The sequence below is a fragment of the Mastacembelus armatus genome, chromosome 13, assembly GCF_900324485.2.
Source record: "Mastacembelus armatus chromosome 13, fMasArm1.2, whole genome shotgun sequence".
In the NCBI taxonomy this organism is placed as follows: domain Eukaryota; kingdom Metazoa; phylum Chordata; class Actinopteri; order Synbranchiformes; family Mastacembelidae; genus Mastacembelus; species Mastacembelus armatus.
Window position 1 is genome coordinate 14,438,091 of NC_046645.1, and position 19,221 is coordinate 14,457,311.

The 19,221-nt window shown below is 40.0% G+C and overlaps 2 protein-coding genes across 4 annotated transcripts in view; one reads left to right on the forward strand and one right to left on the reverse strand.

Moving 5' to 3' along the window:
- Positions 1-7,099, forward strand: part of ubash3bb (ubiquitin associated and SH3 domain containing Bb) — a 35,380-nt gene extending 28,281 nt beyond the window's left edge. Inside the window, exons 7-14 of one of the 2 annotated variants that reach the window (XM_026326979.1) lie at positions 488-632; positions 737-863; positions 1,023-1,142; positions 1,238-1,330; positions 1,467-1,611; positions 2,448-2,554; positions 2,699-2,808; positions 3,126-7,099. In XM_026326979.1, the coding sequence (XP_026182764.1) occupies positions 488-632; positions 737-863; positions 1,023-1,142; positions 1,238-1,330; positions 1,467-1,611; positions 2,448-2,554; positions 2,699-2,808; positions 3,126-3,263 (985 nt within the window). In that variant the 3' untranslated portion in view covers positions 3,264-7,099. The remainder of the gene's footprint in view (positions 1-487; positions 633-736; positions 864-1,022; positions 1,143-1,237; positions 1,331-1,466; positions 1,612-2,447; positions 2,555-2,698; positions 2,809-3,125) is intronic. The other variant, XM_026326988.1, reaches the window with a different exon arrangement.
- Positions 7,100-10,906: 3,807 nt separating this feature from the next.
- Positions 10,907-18,818, reverse strand: LOC113136937 (porphobilinogen deaminase). Of its 2 annotated transcripts, none has more exons than XM_026318122.2 (14): positions 18,653-18,818; positions 16,782-16,835; positions 16,378-16,450; positions 16,211-16,260; positions 15,646-15,701; positions 15,116-15,193; positions 14,394-14,471; positions 14,226-14,301; positions 13,963-14,076; positions 13,830-13,868; positions 13,615-13,734; positions 13,436-13,489; positions 13,013-13,099; positions 10,907-12,892 (listed from the first exon to the last, which is right to left on the reverse strand). In XM_026318122.2, exons 1-14 carry the CDS (start codon positions 18,674-18,676, stop codon positions 12,719-12,721), a joined length of 1,077 nt encoding a protein of 358 aa, XP_026173907.1. In that variant the 5' UTR covers positions 18,677-18,818; the 3' UTR covers positions 10,907-12,718. The 2 variants fall into 2 exon arrangements, with proteins under 2 accessions (XP_026173907.1, XP_026173897.1); XM_026318112.2 differs by lacking the exon at positions 18,653-18,818 and adding an exon at positions 16,953-17,143.
- Positions 18,819-19,221: the final 403 nt, after the last annotated feature.

Consider the following 19,221-nt stretch of genomic DNA (forward strand, 5'->3'; position numbering starts at 1 on the left):
AACAGAATTATGATCCCCAAAGACTGCCTTGATTTTAAATGATTCTATGGTATATCAAGAAACCTAAAGTTATTTTGCTCTCAGATCCAGAGTTTGAGTGAAATAAAAAGGGAATTTTAACAAACAAAATTCAAAATCTTATATATCTTCTCATTCTAATTTTTCTCTTTTAATAATTATTGTACACAACCCCACATTTGATGACGTAGAGTTTTTTGAAACTCAACACATCTAAAACACTGTTATTATAATTATTCTGTTTAAAAAAAGAACCATATATATTAGTGTACATATAATGCTATGGCAATATCCAGGGAAAATTCCTTCAGGAGAAACTTCAAATTATATGGCTCCCAGGAAATGTCTTCTTCTGAATCAGGTGCAGATATGCAGAAATGCTCTATGGATTGGCTTTTCTGGATTGCCCGGAGACTGAAATTATCCAGATTTACTGCATATCTGAAATCTGTTCTCCTGTCCACCACAGCTCCCATTCTTTCTTCAGCTGTGGGCCCAGTGACAAGTCCAGCAAGGAGAGGTGGATGTTTGATGGGCTGCTGGACAGCCGACGCTCTGATAACACAAGTGCTGGAGACACAACTACCCTCAGTCTCATTTGTCATCCAGTGCAGGTAGTTTTGTGTTCAGAATTGTTTTCAAATAATAATCGAGAGGTATTGTTTTTAAATTAAAATATAACATGTATAGGATGACATATACAGGTTTTTCTCTGTAGCAGGTCTTGCGGATCAGTGGTAGTCACTCCCGGCAGCCCAAGCGAACACTTTTTGTCTGCCGGCATGGTGAGAGGATGGATGTGGTGTTTGGAAAACAGTGGCTGTCCCTTTGCTCAGACAGTAAAGGTGCGTACATACTGACATACACTCTGCAGCCCTTAGCTCATAGTGATAATGTGGTTTGTAGGGATAGATGGAGGTTTATCTTTCAATTTGATTAGAAAAAGTTGTAAAAGAACATGCTTTCATGTGTGTATTGTATGTATATAATGTATTGTTTGGCAGGTAGATATATACGTTCCAATCTGAACATGCCTACCAGTTTGCCACTGTGGGGAAAACAGAGAGACTATGACATGGACACCCCTATCACTGTGTTTGGATCAATACAGGCTCGATTAGTGGGTATGTCACATAGAGTATGATATACTACGCCTTGTGTTGGAGAACTGAAGCGACATCTGGCATCCTGGTTATTAAATGCATGTGTGCTTTTCCAGGCGAGGCCCTGTTGGAGAGTAACACAGTGATAGACTTTGTGTACTGTTCTCCCTCCCTGAGATGTGTTCAGACTGCACAGAACATCCTGAAAGGTGAGAAGAGCCTCCACAAGCAAATATGATGGGACAGGGATTTATCTACTTTCACTCGCAAACGCTTGTTAGTCTAAAATTGCATCTAACGGAAGGTTGTAGGACGTTTGAGTGGTAGCTGTATGTGTGCAAACAGGTCTGCAGCAGGATGGTAAGCTGAAGGTAAGAGTGGAACCAGGGCTTTTTGAGTGGACCAAGTGGGTTTCTGGGAACTCCCTACCTGCATGGATACCCCCCACTGACCTGGCTGCAGCCCACTTCAGTGTGGACACAACATACAGGTGATATAAACAAGGCCAAAACACATATTGTGCAACGAATGATATATTGTGTGCGAAATGTAAATGTGTTGTTTATCTGTGAAACATCTCATCTGCTTTTACAAAAAGATGCCTAGATGTTTGCGTATAAAAACCAAATGACATATATGAGACTTTTTGAGTTGAATGTGTCATGGCTCAGATTTGCTATGAAGTAATCATGGGCTGCATTATCATAATAGAACTGTGTCTTACAGAAAAACAAAACAAATGCAACAGTATAATACAAATAAAATCCCTGATAAGTTCTACTGTGTCTGACTGAAAGGTTGCATTTATAATTACTAATTATAACAGTCTGAACAATTAACAAACAGCTCATTTCCATTAGGCTTATTAGGACATAGTTACCATGACAAAGTGAAGCAAAGTGATCCTGCTGATCTACTGATAATCTGATTGGCCAGTAGTCAGACTGTTGGCAGATTTTGATCTGATCTTTCAAAGTTAATTTGCTCTGGAGCAGGTGAGTTATGTAATGGACGTGGGTTAAAAGTGAACCGGCTTCATGATGTTAGTACCTGAGTCCTTGAGTAAAATAACCCCAAAGATAGTTGGTTAAACCACTAATATTTCTCTGATACAGGCACCTGATCCATGAGCGTGGGTATTCTTATTGAGTCCTTGCCTTCTATAGTTTTTTTCTCCACCGTGCACTTCCCATAAATGCCCCCACTCAAGGCGCTCAATATAAATGTACTTCTTTGCTAAGTCTAATAAAACAATTGAAGCTATGATAAGATATGCACCAGTGGTTTGCTGATGTGTTGGTGTATTGGTATTTTCCCTCCATTCAGACCTCTGATCCCAGTCAGCAAGCTGACCGTGTCTGAATCCTATGAGAACTACATGAGTCGGAGCTACCAAGTGACCAAAGATATCCTGTCAGACTGCAAAAACACTGGTAAGAGAAACACAGCAGAGCTCCTGGAGGCTCTGGAGGAAGATATTGAGTTTGTGTAGGTGAACTTTTACTTTATTGTTTTACATTCTCATGTGTTTGTCCTCTGCCGATGTTGTATCATGCCTGGGTTTCCACTTTCCGTAGGAAACAACGTGTTGATTGTAGCCCACGCTTCCTCCTTAGAGGCCTGCACACGCCAGCTGCAGGGCCGCAGCCCACAGAGCGCTAAGGACTTCGTCCAAATAGTCCGAAAGGTCTGCTCACTGCATCCTTCTATACATCCCAATTCTCTATCTGTTCATCATTACTTTCATATGGTTCTCTCAGTTCCTTCTCCTTTACTCATTGTGGCTGCATGTGCAAACTCATGACGCTCAATAAGTTTCTTATTGGCTGCCAGCCTGATATCCTACAATTTAGTAAACATTTACCAGAGACACTCAAAAACATGCTCATTTGTCAGTTAAAAAGAAGAAGACATATAATTTAGCATCCATGCCTACTTTACTTTACAGCTTGAACCAGCTTGAACTAAAATCATTGACCATTAATCTCTTCACTTGGTCTTCAGGTTCCTTACCTGGGCTTCTGCTCCTGTGAGGAGCAGGGAGACACAGGGGTGTGGCAGTTAGTGGACCCTCCCATCCTTCCCCTGACACATGGACCAAACCACACCTTTGACTGGAGGGAGACACTTCTGCAAGAATGACGTCTGCCTGATCCCAAATAGACCATATATATATATATATATATATATATATTTATTTATATAAATGCTCTGACAGCAGCAACAAGTTTCAGACCAGTACCCTTAAAATACTGGACCTTTTTCTCTTTTCAGCCTCATTACACAGCTGGTGGCTCAGCAGTCACAGCTAAAGAAGTGTCCTACCTGAAGACAAGTAGTTGAGTCTTGTCATTGAATGGTTGGTGAACTGACTCAATCCCAGCGTGGCTGGTTTGAATAGTGATTTAGCACATGAGCACACTCTGTTACACTCTGTTGTATTTCTTTTCAAGGCTAAGTTAATTTGGGCAATATGGCAGGGCGTAGGAGAGCTCTCACTGGGATTCAGTTGGACCATGCTTTCTTATTGTCAACCTAGTCTCAGGAAGTTTTGAGAATTTAGCATTAGCTCCGCTTCAGTGTATTATTAGCAAGAAAAAATACCATGAATCTATTGCAGCAACTGAAACCAGATACAAGTAGGATATAGGATATAGGATTGTTTTCATGTAACCGTTGGTGATGCATTTGCAGCTACTCTGCAAACAGTTTGTTGACATGTTTCTAGTTCATTTCACTAAGTGTATCAGAACGTCCTGACATCTACCACTCAGAATGAAAAGAAGGTTCTTTTTCTAACTCCTTCATAAAGTCACTGAAAAAGTTGCATATTTCAAATAGTCTAAATGTAAAAAAAAGCTCAAGCTAAACCTTGTTTTTCTGCCTAAATTTAATAAATTAAACATTAAATGTTACTTGACATTACTTAGAAATTATGATAAAGATGACTTGTGTCTGAAATCACTCCCTCACATATTAAACATTGGGTGTGGTAATAGGCTAAGTTAGCATCTCACTTTTAATGGTAATAAACCATTATATTTGGGTAACATCACAGCAGGTTTTGCCCTGGTAATGTTAAGTTGTCTCACCGTGGTTTATTTCCCCACAACCTTTCTTTCCAGGTGTGTAATGCACATGACAGCTTCAGTGGGTTGACAAAGTGGCCATAGAGTTTTAGTTGTGTGAAAAAACAGCAGTTGCCGGTTGATCCTTGGGCCCATATTGACTTCCTGTGGAGACAGCAACTAAATATTTGTATAATATTGTGCAGAACAAAAATGTTTTAAACAGTGTTTGTAGTCTCTGCTTATTTCACAAAATTTAATTAGACTACTGAGGTTGTTATATAATAATAGCAGTGCTTTCCTGCATAGATCCTAGAACTGTTTCCACAGCATAGATGTGAGTAAATGCACACAGGCTGCTGAGCCAGAGAGCTCCATACCAGAATGAAAACAGATGGTATAGATCAAGGAAAAAGAAAAGCCACCTTTTGTCCCGTTTTCCCTTGGAGCTACTGTAGCTTCAAGTCTTCATCAGAGTCTTTCCTGATGTCTCACAGACTGTGTCCCTTTTTCTTCTATGGATGTTTATCAGCTACAAAGGTTTGTTAGAACTGAAACTAAACTTGAAGCTTCTTGACTACTCTTCCAACAAGTTGAGATGTGAGATTTGGGTTAGTAAGAGCAGAATTAGATAGATAGATAGATAGATAGATAGATAGATAGATAGATAGATAGATAGATAGATAGATAGATAGATAGATAGATAGATACTTTATTATTTATTATTATTTATTAGATGTATAATTGAGATTGTGCACACACTTGTTTGCTCCTCAGCTCTTTTGGCAGCTGAGCAAAAAAAAAAAAATCAAGAAGGCATTTGTCAATAGTCATTTGACTCTCATAATTACAATTACTATATTACATATGCATCTATTATTATATTTTATTATTATATTCAGATCTTTTGAAATAAAAGTTAGCTAACACATGATATTTAACTTCCCTCAAAATTACCCTGCTGCTGTGGCTTAACAAACACCACTGTCCCAGCTTTTATTTTGAGTGAGTTTGTGTTCAGGGGATTTGGACGGCTAAAAGTGAATGTTCAGTTGTACTTGCAGAATTTAATTTGTGCACTTGAATCATCTGTTCTGCTAACGATTCTGTCTTCCTTGGCATTCAAATGGACATTTTTCAGTATACTTCCATGGCCCTTGATGTTGTCTCTCCTGTTGGCGCAGCATGTAGCACATACAGTACAGTTGCATCTTCTACCATTCCTGTGATGTACACAAAAACTATAACAGCAGTAACTATAACAGCACAAACCTGCACTATTGACAATCATATAGTAGTAGCACCTTGATTCTGGTCCAGCACCATTTTTAGTGTGTTTGTTATGCGTTGTTTGAGTAGCTGTAATTAATCATATTTTGGGGAAATATCTTCCAGTTTTATTTCTATTTATTTACAAACCTTTTGAATGTTACAAACGTAAATATTAAAAAAGAGAATCCTCACTTTTAGCAGCATGTAAGAATTTATGCTCTGCATCTCAGGTGTATGGAAGACAGACATATATGCAGTTCTAAAAAGTGTGTGTTGTTGTGAGTCCCTCTTGGACTTAACATGATGTCGCCACATGTACTCACTGCCCACAGTTTTGAATTCCATCTGTTGTAAACAGAAATGTGTTTTCTTCCGTCTGATTTACCACATCAAAAAAGATCGCATGTTTTAAATGTCGAAGACAGTTCTCGTCTCTTATGGCTATATTTCTTGGGCCCTATTAAAAGTGGTCTGTCCTGTGTCTGACATCAGATAAAAGTACACCTTCTATCTTGTCAACTTACACCCAACATAAACAAAATGTCACCGTACCTTTTTCACGTTCATGCAGAGAGTTGGATGAGAAGATGAGTTTAAGTGAATCCACAAAAAATAAATAGATCAATAAAAATCATGGAGTCTTTCTAAACAGGTCAGAAAAATGGGAGCATAAGATACAAAAAGGGGAAAGAATTTAAAATTGGCTCTCCTCACTGGAGCATTTTTAAAAACTATAGCACTTCACTGGGAAATATTGTCTTTCTTTCAAATTACAAACACATGTACTTAGAAAACAACATCAAAAACGTTATTTATTTCCTTGACCATCAAACATTTATTTTCTTTGATGCTTAAGTCAACATAGTCTAGCCAGGGAAAGCCTTCTTCTTTCTTTAATCTGCAAACCAGAATTCTTGCTGAATCCGACTAAACCACTGCTGTTGGGAGGCTTTGATACCGGTGTATGGAAGAAAATACACTGATACTGCAGAAATGTGAAAGGCTTTCTCTTTTTTTTTTATTCAGTGTTATTTTCATTCAATCATGCCTGAGCTGCATATTTTGTATTAGAGAGAACAAACTATGCTTATTCAAATAAATACGTCAAAGGGCGTAGTTATTTGAACAGTGAAACACCAGAAGTAAAGAGGTATGTGAAAAAATGAGGAATAAGCCATATTGTTCCTGTATTCTTTATTTATTGTCTGAACTTATAACCAAACATGTACAGCAGTTAATTTAAAGTTGCTTCTTTTAAAATCCAAGTATATTTGTCAGTTTGTAATTTAAGGTGTGTCTGCTGCCTCCATGTAAAATGTATTGTTTTGAACTTGTCTTCTGTTCTTGTGTTTGTGAAGTGCTGAGGCGGAAAGCAAAAAGCTGTCCTTTTTAAACAGCTGTAATATTTTTCATATTTCAAGCACTCAGTGGGCTCAAGAGTATCATGTCATTCTGTGATTTGCAGCGACAGCGTTTGTGTCTGGTTAGGTTCTGACACAACATGAAATAAAAGCTTCATATTCTCCATAGCAATAAGATAAAACAGCAGGTGTGCAAAGTTACCGTTTTTCTGTTTGTTTTGCACCTACGCTGCAAATACTGTAAAGGAGCAGAAATCCAATAAAAGCCTACATCCTTTCCATTTCTTTTTTGCACTGTATCCTTGACACTCTGAAAGTTTACATTTAAATACACATTGAAAGAGTGATGATAGTAATAAATAAACAGGTGAAGAGTGAGCGCAGTGAGTAGAGGCACATTCAATCTTGTGTCACAGATCAGTTCCACTGATCTTCCGGTGGTGTTAAAGTGCCAAGACATGCTGCAATGCACTGGCAAAGGCAGAAAGGAAGAAGGCTACACGCTGGTTTTTATGACCCCCCCATCTTTCTGTTTACTGTGATTAACCTGTCGTCTTCTGCAGGCAAGGCAGGACGGGGTCACTACTGTAGTTTGGTGGTGCCTGCTGGGCCTCTGCTGTGGTTTTAACAACCAGCTCCATTTCAGTCTTTGTCTTTGTCTTTGTTTAGTTTTACCTGCTGTGCAGTAAATTGTTTGGGGCTCTTGATTTTGGTGATGGCCTTTTTTGTGGAGCGTTTTTATACAGAATCCTTCACAGATGAGCAGGGCTCTGCGTGAAGCGGCTACAGCAGAAAGATGTTGGTGTGAGTGTAGAGTGACAGAAAAAAAAATACACATGAGAGAGAAGTACAAAATAACCACAATGAATTCTCTCTTTCAGTCTGTTCTTATGTAGGAAGTGTGAGTGGGTGTGTGTGTGGGGAGGGGGGGGGGGGGGGGGGGGGTGCTTTTTCTCATAATCTGTAAGTCTAAAATGTCAAATGCACATCAAGCAAAAGCTTTATCCCTCAATGAACACACAGCACGTGCTTAATTTTACTTTGTGTTACACTTAAAATAAATTGGTCATTATCACCTTGTACCAATGTAGAGTCATGTACACAAAAATGCTATTCAAGCCACAACATACTGTACATTGGACATTTTGTAGTGTTTAAGGAGTGAAGTCACCTCTTCCTGTTAAACAACCTCACCACTGTGTGCTAACAGCCCTCCTGTTTTTGCAGTACCCTGGAGCTCCCCAGAGGGGTGGGAGCTACATGAAAGCTATGATCCAAGACTTTTATTTTGAGAATGATGTGACTCTGTGGTGGGGAACTTGCTCCTATTCTCTTTTCTCCTCCTCCTCCTCCTCCTGTTAGATGTGGCAGAAGTAGGTTGTAGACGACCAGAGCTGCAGGTCATTTCATTTGTGTGCAGCCTCAAGCAGCCCTTGTTACTTTGGAATGGAGCCCACTGTGGTGGTGTGTTGCAATGTTTTGAATTAGTTGTTAAATTTCCAATTTAAATGTTTTATTTTGAAATGGAAGGCAACAGAAGTGAGGGAAGGAGGACGAGTGGGTCTTCTGAAAGGTGAGGTTGGCAGCAGGAAGTTCTTGCTTACGACAGAAAGGCCAGTCCGGCACACAGAGAGGTTTTCCTGGTAGGTTAGAAACAAATACAGATATGAGCTAATATGTTTATTGAGATGAAATGTAAATGAAACAAAAGTGGCAGACAGAGATTTTCTTTTTTGTTGCTGCAGTAACATCTAAAGAGGGCCCAGTATCACATCATGTCACAGACTGCTGATGTGAGCGTGGAGCCTCTGAAATGGCCCATAGCTCCGGACGGCTACATCCCCAACTCTGTGATCCAGAGCTGGAGGAGGAAGGGAAAGGTGTTTAGGAAGACAGACCCATGGGACGACATCATTTTTTACAGTCTTCATCAGGAGTGCACAGCAAATGATAGGAAGGAGTTCAGCACAAGAATTCTCTGGGCCATCCATGATGATGAGGAAGAGGGAGAAATCTTGTATGATGAGGAAAAAAGGAGGAACGAAGAAATGCCCAAAGAGAAAAATGAAAAAGAGGAGGATAACTCTGGTGTGAAGGGAAAGAAACACAAGAAGACAGGGAGAAAGAAAAATGAAAAAGAGGAGAACTCTGGTATGAAGGGAAAGGAGGATGGGAAAACAAAGAAAAAGAAGAAAACAGAGGAGCTGGAGCGACAGGAAAAACCAGCTGAAAAGAAAGAGAAGGAAGAAGCCCTGCCGAGGCAGTCCCACACCGTCCACACAAAACCTGAGCTGCAGGACGAACAAAGCACTTGATGATAGAATATTTGAAAAGATCCCACCTCAAAGGTAAGAAGTCAGCAAAAAAACACTCTTCAGCAAATACTTTGAACTTCCTTTAAGAGTTCAAACTGAATAATGTGCTGCTCATACACTGTGGATTTAGCTCAACATTTCTTTTCCTAGACCAACCTCCCGCCATGAAAATGGATTGAAAGTGCTGTCAGAGCTGAGGGATGAAGTGCAGCATCAAGAGACCATCACACCTCCACCTCAAAATCTGTCTGTGCCCAAAACCCAAAGAACATCCAGTCCTGAAGGTGCCTGAACATAATGATTTGCACCATTTTTTATATATTTCTACAGATTCTTACATCACAAAACAGGTTTACTGTATATTAATGTCTTCATTAACACACTGGGCCACACCAGTATAAGCATAACTATATTGAGCAAGTTTAAATGATTCATTTTCATGTATTTAAATGTTTCTCTAGTGCTGTAAATGCTTTATGTCTTCAAGAAATACCAGACTATATATGTGCATTACAAGCTTCGTGTCTATTTTTGTATTTTGCCACAGTACAGCTCTGCGTTCACACAGCACTGAGAGGTGAAATAATATTTTAATACCTGAGTTCTGGCACTATGTTATTAAAATCACCATTCTATTATCTTATCTGTATCTTTCCATATCTGCAGAGCACAGGATTGCCGTGTATTTATCAGCTGTAGAGCCCCAAAACGGGATTTCACATGCCCCAACAATCCCAGAGGATCCTCGAGCTCAACCGGATCTCGGTCCCGCTGAGTGTTCGCCAATCAGAGATAAAAAGCCCTTGCTGTCCTCAGCTAAGTATGAGAACATCACAAACCAGGTACAGGGCAGCCTTGATCAAAAAGCCTGGGAGCTTTTTAGGAAGTATAAAGCCTGCATGAAGAACTCATCACAGCAGGGAAAACTCTTCACTCCTGTTTCCAAGACTGCGCAATTAACTATTCAGACTAGTACTCGGGACCTGAATGAAGAAAAACCTGAGTGGAGGAAGAAACTGTACAATCTTATTTCTTCCCAGAGTTTTTATACTCCACAGGGACCAAAGCTGGCCACTACGAAACATCCAGTAAAGCCTTCCCATGCTGGACAATCTGTGACATCTATCCCCCCCCTGCAGCCTGGCCAGGTAGCAGCACATCAGAGGGTGGTACAGAAGATCCAGATGAAAGACACCCTGGAGCTGTCTTCCTCACATTTCCATTATGTGATCCCATTGGCCTCCCAACACAGCTTCTTTACCCTGCACCCCTGTGGAAAGACCCAGTATGGGAGGCAGCAGTTTGACTGGATAAGGGGACATAAGGAGAACAAGATGCTGAACCTGACCCCACTTAAGTTGTAGACCAAAACAGGCCATTCTACTGTCTTAATACAACTGATCAGTAGCATTTCACATTTAGTCAAACAGTGGTGCATTGTTTATGTCTGCATTTTGGTCACATATTACAGTAATTTAGGATGAAAGTATCTTATTTAAGAACCAGTACCATTCAGGGATCCATACTGGAGTAGGTCAACAAATCTCATATTTACGACCTGGACTGTGCTTGGGATTGTTCTGATGCTGCAGAATGATGAGGCACCACCTTGATGGTATTGTAAGACAGGTAAAAATTGAAACATTTAAAGTGCCCTAAAAGTTCCACAGTAGCCTAACTCTATATTGGTCTGACTACAAATCAACTACAAGTGCCTCAGCTGTCATCTGATGACTTATAACAACATATGGGACCCAAAAACTGGATAGGTATAACACGCATAGCTTTATTGACATATGATCCTTATTTATCAGTATCTTTAATTTGACATAAAGGTCACAGAAGTGGCAAATCAAAAACAATGAGAACAGAGAAACATTCTATGTTAACGCATATAGAAATTAAAGCTGAAAAAACAAATATGGCTAATGTTACCTTACACAGGCTTAAATTAAGAGTATAATATTCAATAAAGACCTATTAAAGAAAAGAAATACAAATCAAACTAACTATACTCTGGATAAACTGATTCAAAATGGTCTACTGTGATTTATCGAAAGAAACGGACACTGTATGTAATGTCTATGTAAGGCAGATATACAGTTAAAATGATTCAAAGAAAAATAATGGCATTCCAGACGTCTTTATTCTGATAGGCAAGGTCAACAGGTCTGAAAACCTACTGTGCTTGAACACACCTCAGTTTGGAGGTGGAGTTCAGCATCTTGCAGTACAAAATTACAGCAAATATTTTAATAGTTTCTTATAGAAAAGGTGGAACCTGTTCAAATTTTGAATAGCTGTGATTAAACTACTACTTAACATACAGTACAAGTACCGCCAGCATGAATGATGAGTTAAATAAGGTCTGTGTGGCTACTTGTGGCTGTAATTCGCCCTACAGCCAGTTCATGAAAGCCAATAAGTAGGACCTTATTTAAAAAACCATAAGCTTACAGTTGATGCATATAATGTTGCTGCAAGCTACTCTTGTGATATTACACCTGATTTTTGAGGATGTGATATTAGCAAAGCATATTCAAGTGTTGCATACAACAAAGCAGTGTACATTTAAAATCAGAAGAAAACAGATGCAGGGGTTGCTATAGCTCCAGTGTCAAAAGTATTCTCCAGTCATGTATTGAAACTCATATCTGTACAAATTTAGTGTCACGGGTGGAGTAAAACAAACTATTCCCATCAGCTTATCATCATATATATTTAACATATACTCTCTCTGTGGAAGAGGTAGCTAGGCAGGGATTATGCAGAAAAAGTAGGTTTTATTTCATGAGGTCTGGTGGGCAATGTAATAAAACACTATATGACTAATGAGGCCAGAGCAAGTACTTGTGAAGAAGTTCAGCAAAGAAACCCAATGATGACCGTTGATCAGCGTTCAGGTCTGATGTGTGAGGGGCTGAATTTACATTTTTATTTATGCTTTTTGCCCATCCCACCTAAATGAGGCCCATTTCACTGCAGAATTACCTGCTTGGAACCAGAAAATGCTTGGAAACTCATCTTTGGTATCATCAAAAATAATCATTTCCTAAAGTGTAGGATCTGTGAGGGAACTCCACTTTTTTTTTTAGCTGCTTCAAGTAAACTTTTGTGACACTGATAAACATCCTGGGGAAAAATATGTGAGAATGCAGAACTTTAGTCATACTAACATTGATAAACAAACAGGGTTTCCATATCAGCCATGATGATACTTTGAAGAATCATTTTGAAGGCCATTTTGTTTTTCGCCACTGACCCCAGTAAGGCAATGGTTCTGTGAGGTACTATCTGAAAGAGCAGACTGGAACCAAGACCAATGCAGTCATCTGAGCAGCAGAATATCACATTGAACACTGAACTTTGGTCCAAGAAGTGTCTAAAATCCAACAGTGAATCTATAGTTGACTGAGCTCACCTGATGTGACAGAAAGTTACTGCATTGTTTGCCCTAGTCAAATGTGTAACAAATGTGTGCAACATAATAAAAAGGAATTCAAGTTTTACTTGATACAAGGCTGTGACTGACACTCGAAGACCCAGTCACCTCTGGATCCCCGCCCCTCAGCACTGTGGGATTATCTGGCATCGTTGAGCTGCCTGGCCACCGTCAGGATCTCCTTGGCTCCTTTGCTGAGCAGTAAGTTGGCCAGGTCAACCCCCAGCCGCTCGGCTCGGTCTTGGACTTCACCTGACATCTTGTTGGCTGTGACTCCCACTCGCTGGACCCGCTCGTCCACCTCTTCTATGCTCTGTTAACAGGGCAGACACAAATGGAAACAGGATTTCTCATGTTCAGTGATGTGATGTCAAAAAAAAAACAAAAAACAAAAACAAAAAAACATTTGTACTTGCAGACATTCAGCTGTTACCTTGTTATCAGCAGTGATGCTAGTCTGCATGGTATCCTTCAGACTCTCTGATCCATCCAAGCTGTACACTGCCCCTGTCAGGTAGAGCTGGAAAAACACAACAAACCTTCAATATTTCTGCTTTATTGTTATGGTTTTACACCTCTGAATCAGTGCCACCATCTTCGATCTGTTTAGTAATTTAAATATGTTTGGTGCTGTGCCCACTGAAAGATGTAAAGACGTAGAAAAAATGCTGACCTATCTGAGTGCCATAACTGGGCGTGTAAGTTTGACATGTTAGATTCACTGTTCCTCTAATTTTTAAAGCGGATTCTGAGATATTATTCTTGGCAAAAGGATAAAGAGCAACCCATAATAATAATAATAATAATAATATTAGTCCTTCCAGTGACTGAAATGTGTGTGTCTTAGCATTCTTACCTGGGAGTCTTTCACTTCAGTGTGTACAGCCACTGGAACGCTGCAGCCTCCCTCCTGCAAATGACAAAATCCTAAACTGCATATATTGGCATTTCCCAGTTTTCTGGATTGAATAGCAGAAAGAGTTGAAGTGTGTGTATGTGAGTGAGTGAGTGAGTGTGTGTGTGTGTGTGTGGTACCAGATGTTTGAGGAAGGCTCGCTCAGCTATGCAGCGCAGCACAGTGTCAGGGTCATGGAGGATGGACACCATCTCCAGGATATCTGCATCTCTAGCCCGGACCTCCACTGCCAAAGCCCCCTGAAAAACACACACACACATGAATATGGTTTGTTATTATTAGTGCTTATTAATTATCCTTATATGACCCATAGTTTCCATTCCACTGCTCTCACCTGTCCAACAGCATACATACAGTCTTCAGGCTCCAGGATCTACCAGTGTAAAGAAAAAAAAACAGTCAGTCTGTTAGATGTGAAAGGCCACTCAGAGAAGCTTCAGAGGACCTGATATGATTGTGAAGTGGACCTGGCTAATGCGGTTCTCCCAGCCCATTCTCCTGAGGCCGGCAGCAGCCAGGATGATGGCAGCAAAGTCTTCTTTCTCATCTAGCTTCTTCAGACGTGTGTTCAGGTTCCCCCGCTGAAGATGACAGATAAGGATGCAAACAACCTCTGCAGCTGTCCACCCTCTCTCATGAGAAAAACATTCTTAAAACCTGAAAATGAAACAGTCTGTTTATCTTATTTTCAACTATTGCCATGTTCACAGCGAGCCTTTAAAAAGGATACAATATCTTTGAACTCCAGGTGGGGGAATCGCTTTTTCAGCTGAGCAGCACGGCGCAGAGAACTGGTGCCGATAACACTACACAAACACGCAGTATAAATTTAAGTTATCCGTACTTTTGATACAAGTGAAAACACACACAACCAGATACAATAATAAGTGGATGGTACCTGTTTTCTGGCAGAGTGTCAAGAGTTTTCCCTACATTTTTTGGATGTAAAACTACTGCATCATGAGGGCTTTCTCTCCTAAAAGCAACAAAAAAGAAAAGTACACAGAAAGGTTACAGCCAAATAACAACTACAGAACATATACTACAACAATCTCCAGAATGTACAGCAAGTAACATCTAACTTGTACAATGCTCCAATAAGACCCAGTAGGACTTGTTGTCCCACACATAGACCTTCTATCTCCTAATGTCACTAAATGCATAACATGTTGAAAAAAGGGTAGAATAAAAGTCTTGTTTTGATGTTTGTAGGCTATACAGGGCTGTGATATGTTCCACCCAGTAGCATGTTATACAGCATTTGAAAATACCACCAGAGTGACTGTGGTATCAGTTTTCCTTCACTAAAATGTGAGAAGAATTGAAATTACTGATCACCTGTAAAATTAAAATTCAGTCCAAATACTGGAGCTAAGACTATATATTTCAACCAAACCTGTGCCCTGTCATTTGCTTCCATTTCTGAAAAGCTGAAAATATTAGTAAGTGAGATGACTGAGACTGCTGTGAAACTGCAGAATGTATTCTAATTCACAGGGTACAGCCTGGAAGACAGACTTTAAAACTTGGCAGCAGGTGAGGTAATTCATCCCCCAAACCAAAACTAATGTGACCCATTTTGAATGTGTGCAGAAAGCCTAGTGGTGGGAGTGCACTTACTTGAGCACAGCTCCGATGGTGAATCCTGGAGGCAGAGTGGTGGGAAGGTCTTTGAGTGAGTGAACAACCAGGTCGACCCTGTAGGACAGAGAGGAATGCAGCCATGCGTAGATGCTTCTTTTACGCTTCATGGTATAATACCACCATTCAGTGGGGTGTCATATTTGATATGTTCGAGGCAGCCACACAACAGAGACACCTGCTACATCTGAGGCAGCAGGAGAAATCAAAGAGTTTCCCTCTGCATGGGTTCTATCTGAAACATACAGTAGATGCTCTTATGGAGTTTCTAAGAGGATGCAGACAAGTAGATGTCCTGGGAAATTATGTCTGAACTAAGGATGATAAAATGTCAGATAGTGCCAGTGCTGTTCATGCATCTACATGCAGTTATTTCAGCATGTAGGAAGGCCAGTACTCACAGTTTGTTAAAAATCTATAATTGCTGAGCAATGGCAGCTATACAATAAAAGTATCTACAGTGAGCCCCTAACAGGTTAAAACTGCTGTGAATGCTGTGTCATACTCACTCATTCCTCTCCAGAGCGTTCTCCAACTCTTTGGTGAACAAACTCTTTTCTCCAATCTGCATTGGAAAAAAAGCATTTTTTTAACATTACTTGTTTACATGTATATGTTACACTGAAAATCAGATGTTTCCATGAAACATGATATTTATACACCATGTATCATCGAGCACCAAATGATAAACAACTGTACTTACTACAACTGTAGTAAGTAGTGAGTATGAACTGACCTCTAAATTATTTATATTTTGGACTTAAAGAGCAGTAAAAGCTTGTTACATTAAAATTCTGACTCTTTTTTATGGTTCAGATTGAAAACAGTGTTTACTTGTTTTTGCTGCTAATGTGGATTTCTGATCAAAATGAAAACAAAACACCAATCGATCATGTGCTGCTGATCATGTCACCTAAGACTAGATATTGTACTGGGCATTCTTAACAAATTTTAAACATTTTGTAGACAAACCAATCTGAATAATACGGTAAATAATGTGTAGATGAACTGACAGTAAAGATAATTCTCAGCTGAAGCCCTAGATGTATGCAAAACCATTTAAACATGATTCACCTTGGATAAAGCTGTGTCCAGGATTTTGTCTCCAGTTGTTGACATGCCAACTGAAAGGGAGAAGACAGACTCATTCAGTAATAAATAAAAACATCAAAAACAGATCAGCCACAAATCTACAGTCCTTGTCCCTATGTGTGACACGGGTCCCAAGTGATCATTCTCACCTATTTCCAAATGGATGTCAGGGTACAGTTCCTTCAACTTGTCGGCCACACTGTCAGTCTGGATGCGAGCCAACTGGGATAAAAGAAAACAGCCTCACTTGACTACAGCTAGATTTCACTAATGCTTGTCAAAGTTTTAATGAATCAAATCAGTATGACAGACTGGAGGATGAACAGTTTTGTTATCTCTGCAAAAAGATATCCAGACATCTTGCCCTGCTGTATCTCAAGCGGCACATAGGAACAGTCCATCAGATATTTCAGTATTAACTGACACGTTAAGGCTCCACATTCCAGTTATGGTTAAAACTTAAATCAAAGCCAGAAATATAACTGCGAAATGATCCAACAGCCTTCATCTCTGAACATCATTTAAAAGTAAAGGTCACATTAAAACAATTTACCTGACTTTTGCGGGTTCCAATCCGGATGACCCGACAAACCTTGCCAGCCCCATCCTGCACAGACAAAAGAGAAGTTAGTCAAAAGAGTAGACTCATTTCTGCTTTACCTTCCCCAGCACATTCACAAACACATCTACTAATGCACTGAACTGTTGTCTCTGCTCAGCTCACCCTGATGTACTTGTAAGGCCCTTCCTCCATAATTCTGTGAGTGTACTGAGCGTCTGCACTGTAGAAGCTATTGTGTCCGCTTTGTGGCTGGGACTGCCTGCTGTGTGTTGGTGAGGAGCTGTGCTGAGGTCATATAGCCTCTAGCAACTGAACAGTGGTCTTTTTTTTTTACTGGATACTTCAGGACCTCCACCCCAAGTCGTCTCTGGTTGCAAAAGATAAGCGTGCCAATTCACTGAGTCCGTTATAAAAGGCAGGGAGGGGCAGCCAAGGAGGGTGTTGGATATGAGGTGTGGTCATAAAGTAGTTTGTGAGTGCAGACCTTCCTTCTGTCAAACTGTTTCTGAATGATCAGCCACAAATAACAAGCTAGCTGCCATAGCCTTATGCAGAACTAACTTTCATTAAATTCAACGGATACTTCTTGTGTCTGCTTCTTTTGAGGAAAAGACAACTATGACAATCCATATCAAAGAACACACTGCAGTAAACCACGTACAAACTGCGCTAATCCTGGCAAATATAATTAATCTTACAAATAAAAAAAAAACTATGTATGTATAATTGCCATATAAAACATCCCAATATTTAATGTATATCTAGGGTCCTTGGAAAGTGGTATTTTATTGTCCATGAACACAAATCACTTTAGCTGAAGGGACTGGTGACAATACCTATGAAAAACTGTAAAATACAGGCCACTGAGAAAAATATCAGCATGATCAGATGTTTTATTAAACAATATTTTACTCCAATGAAATAGAAAATAACGCCAATAAATTATTTTACAATGAAAAAAATGAAATAACATTTAGGCAGTTTTAACAGTATATTGATGTCTCACTGACAATTGACACTTTCTATACTTTTATGTGTGATTATTAACACTGTGCCTAACTTTTTACAGTCGTCAATACACAGATCCATAGACATAATGCCATTGTGTCAAATTAGCTATTTAAAGCTGCTTCAGAACTACATTAAAAATCGACCAATTTAACGTTGCTCTAACAGGCGTCGGTTTAAATCATAAAAAAGACTCTTATTTATTTCGAAGGCACCAGTAGTTGATACTCTTCTGTTCATCAGTCATGTACTGGAACAAAAAATAGCTACTAGCAGTACTAGTAGTAGCAGTAGTGCTAATAGTAGTAGTAGTGGCAGTAGCAGTAGAAGTAGCTAATAGTAATAACTTAGTAGTAGCAATAGCAGCAGTAGTAGTAGTAGCAGCTAGTACTAGAAGTACTAGCAGCAGTAGCAGTAACAGTAACTTATACAGTACAGTGTCCTGGTAAAGCCTGCAGTCGTGACATCTTTAGGAGAGGTGCGCTGAAACAGGGGCATGTTAGTTTACCACTTTGCGTGTTGGAGTGACGTTCGACACTTGCCCGGCGCAGACAATCTGCACTCACTCATTAGGTCAGCCAGACTGACACATTTAACGTTACCGGGGTTAGCAGGCCATGAGGAGGGCGGCAAGTCAACTTTGACTTGCTCCTGTCACAGGGCTCCCACTCTGGCCCGCCCCCTGTTTATCGTCCAATGGAGAGACGAATTCCGGAACAGTCAGAAATACAAACCAATCACAGCTCTCCAAACGGATGCTACATACGGAAATGGCGCTCACCATGTGTGTTCGCTGTAATGGCGAGCACTTCACACACCGTGCGAGTCACCGGGTGACTTTGACAAACACGTACCGGAGAACCTGTTTCCTCTGACATGTCGGTGACCCGCTCCGCTCTGCCGATGTTGTAGGAGTCAACGGCGTGTTTCGGTAGAGACAGAGCCCATTAAAATCACGACGTCCTGGGAAAGACTCGGAGCGCCCCTCACTCACCGTCCTCTATAAATAAAGTGGTGTTAGATCGACTAGAGGGCGGTTCCTCTTTTCCCGATTCTGTTTCCTCTAGTAGCGGTCTGTAGGAGTCGCGTTCAAATAAAAAGTGCAAGTTTTCCTCATCTTCCACCTCATTCGGGTTTCAGGACCATAATGGCATAGAGTACGCAGAAAATACAGTCTAATCATACAGAAATGGCAAACAACTGCGGTAAAGTAACATCTAACTACTTAAAACATTTTTCTGGAGGAAGAAGAGGAACCTTCCCCCATATTCCACCTAATAATAACAAGATTCATTTAAACATAGAATAGTGATTTAAATAAGTAATTCGACAAGAAGTTTCTTTATAATTAATTATGCATTACACTGCATCCAATATTATACTAACCTCCACTGCATTTGTAATTAAAGGGGTGAAACAGATC

Coding starts and splice junctions, on each gene's coding strand:
- LOC113136937 (XM_026318112.2), bottom strand. CDS start 16,982: ATGGAGGAAGGGCCTTACAAGTACATCAGG. Junction 15,194..15,645: donor AACGCTCTGGAGAGGAATGA/GTGAGTATGACA, acceptor TCTGTCCTACAG/GGTCGACCTGGTTGTTCACT. Junction 13,100..13,435: donor CTGAAGTGAAAGACTCCCAG/GTAAGAATGCTA, acceptor GTGTTTTTCCAG/CTCTACCTGACAGGGGCAGT.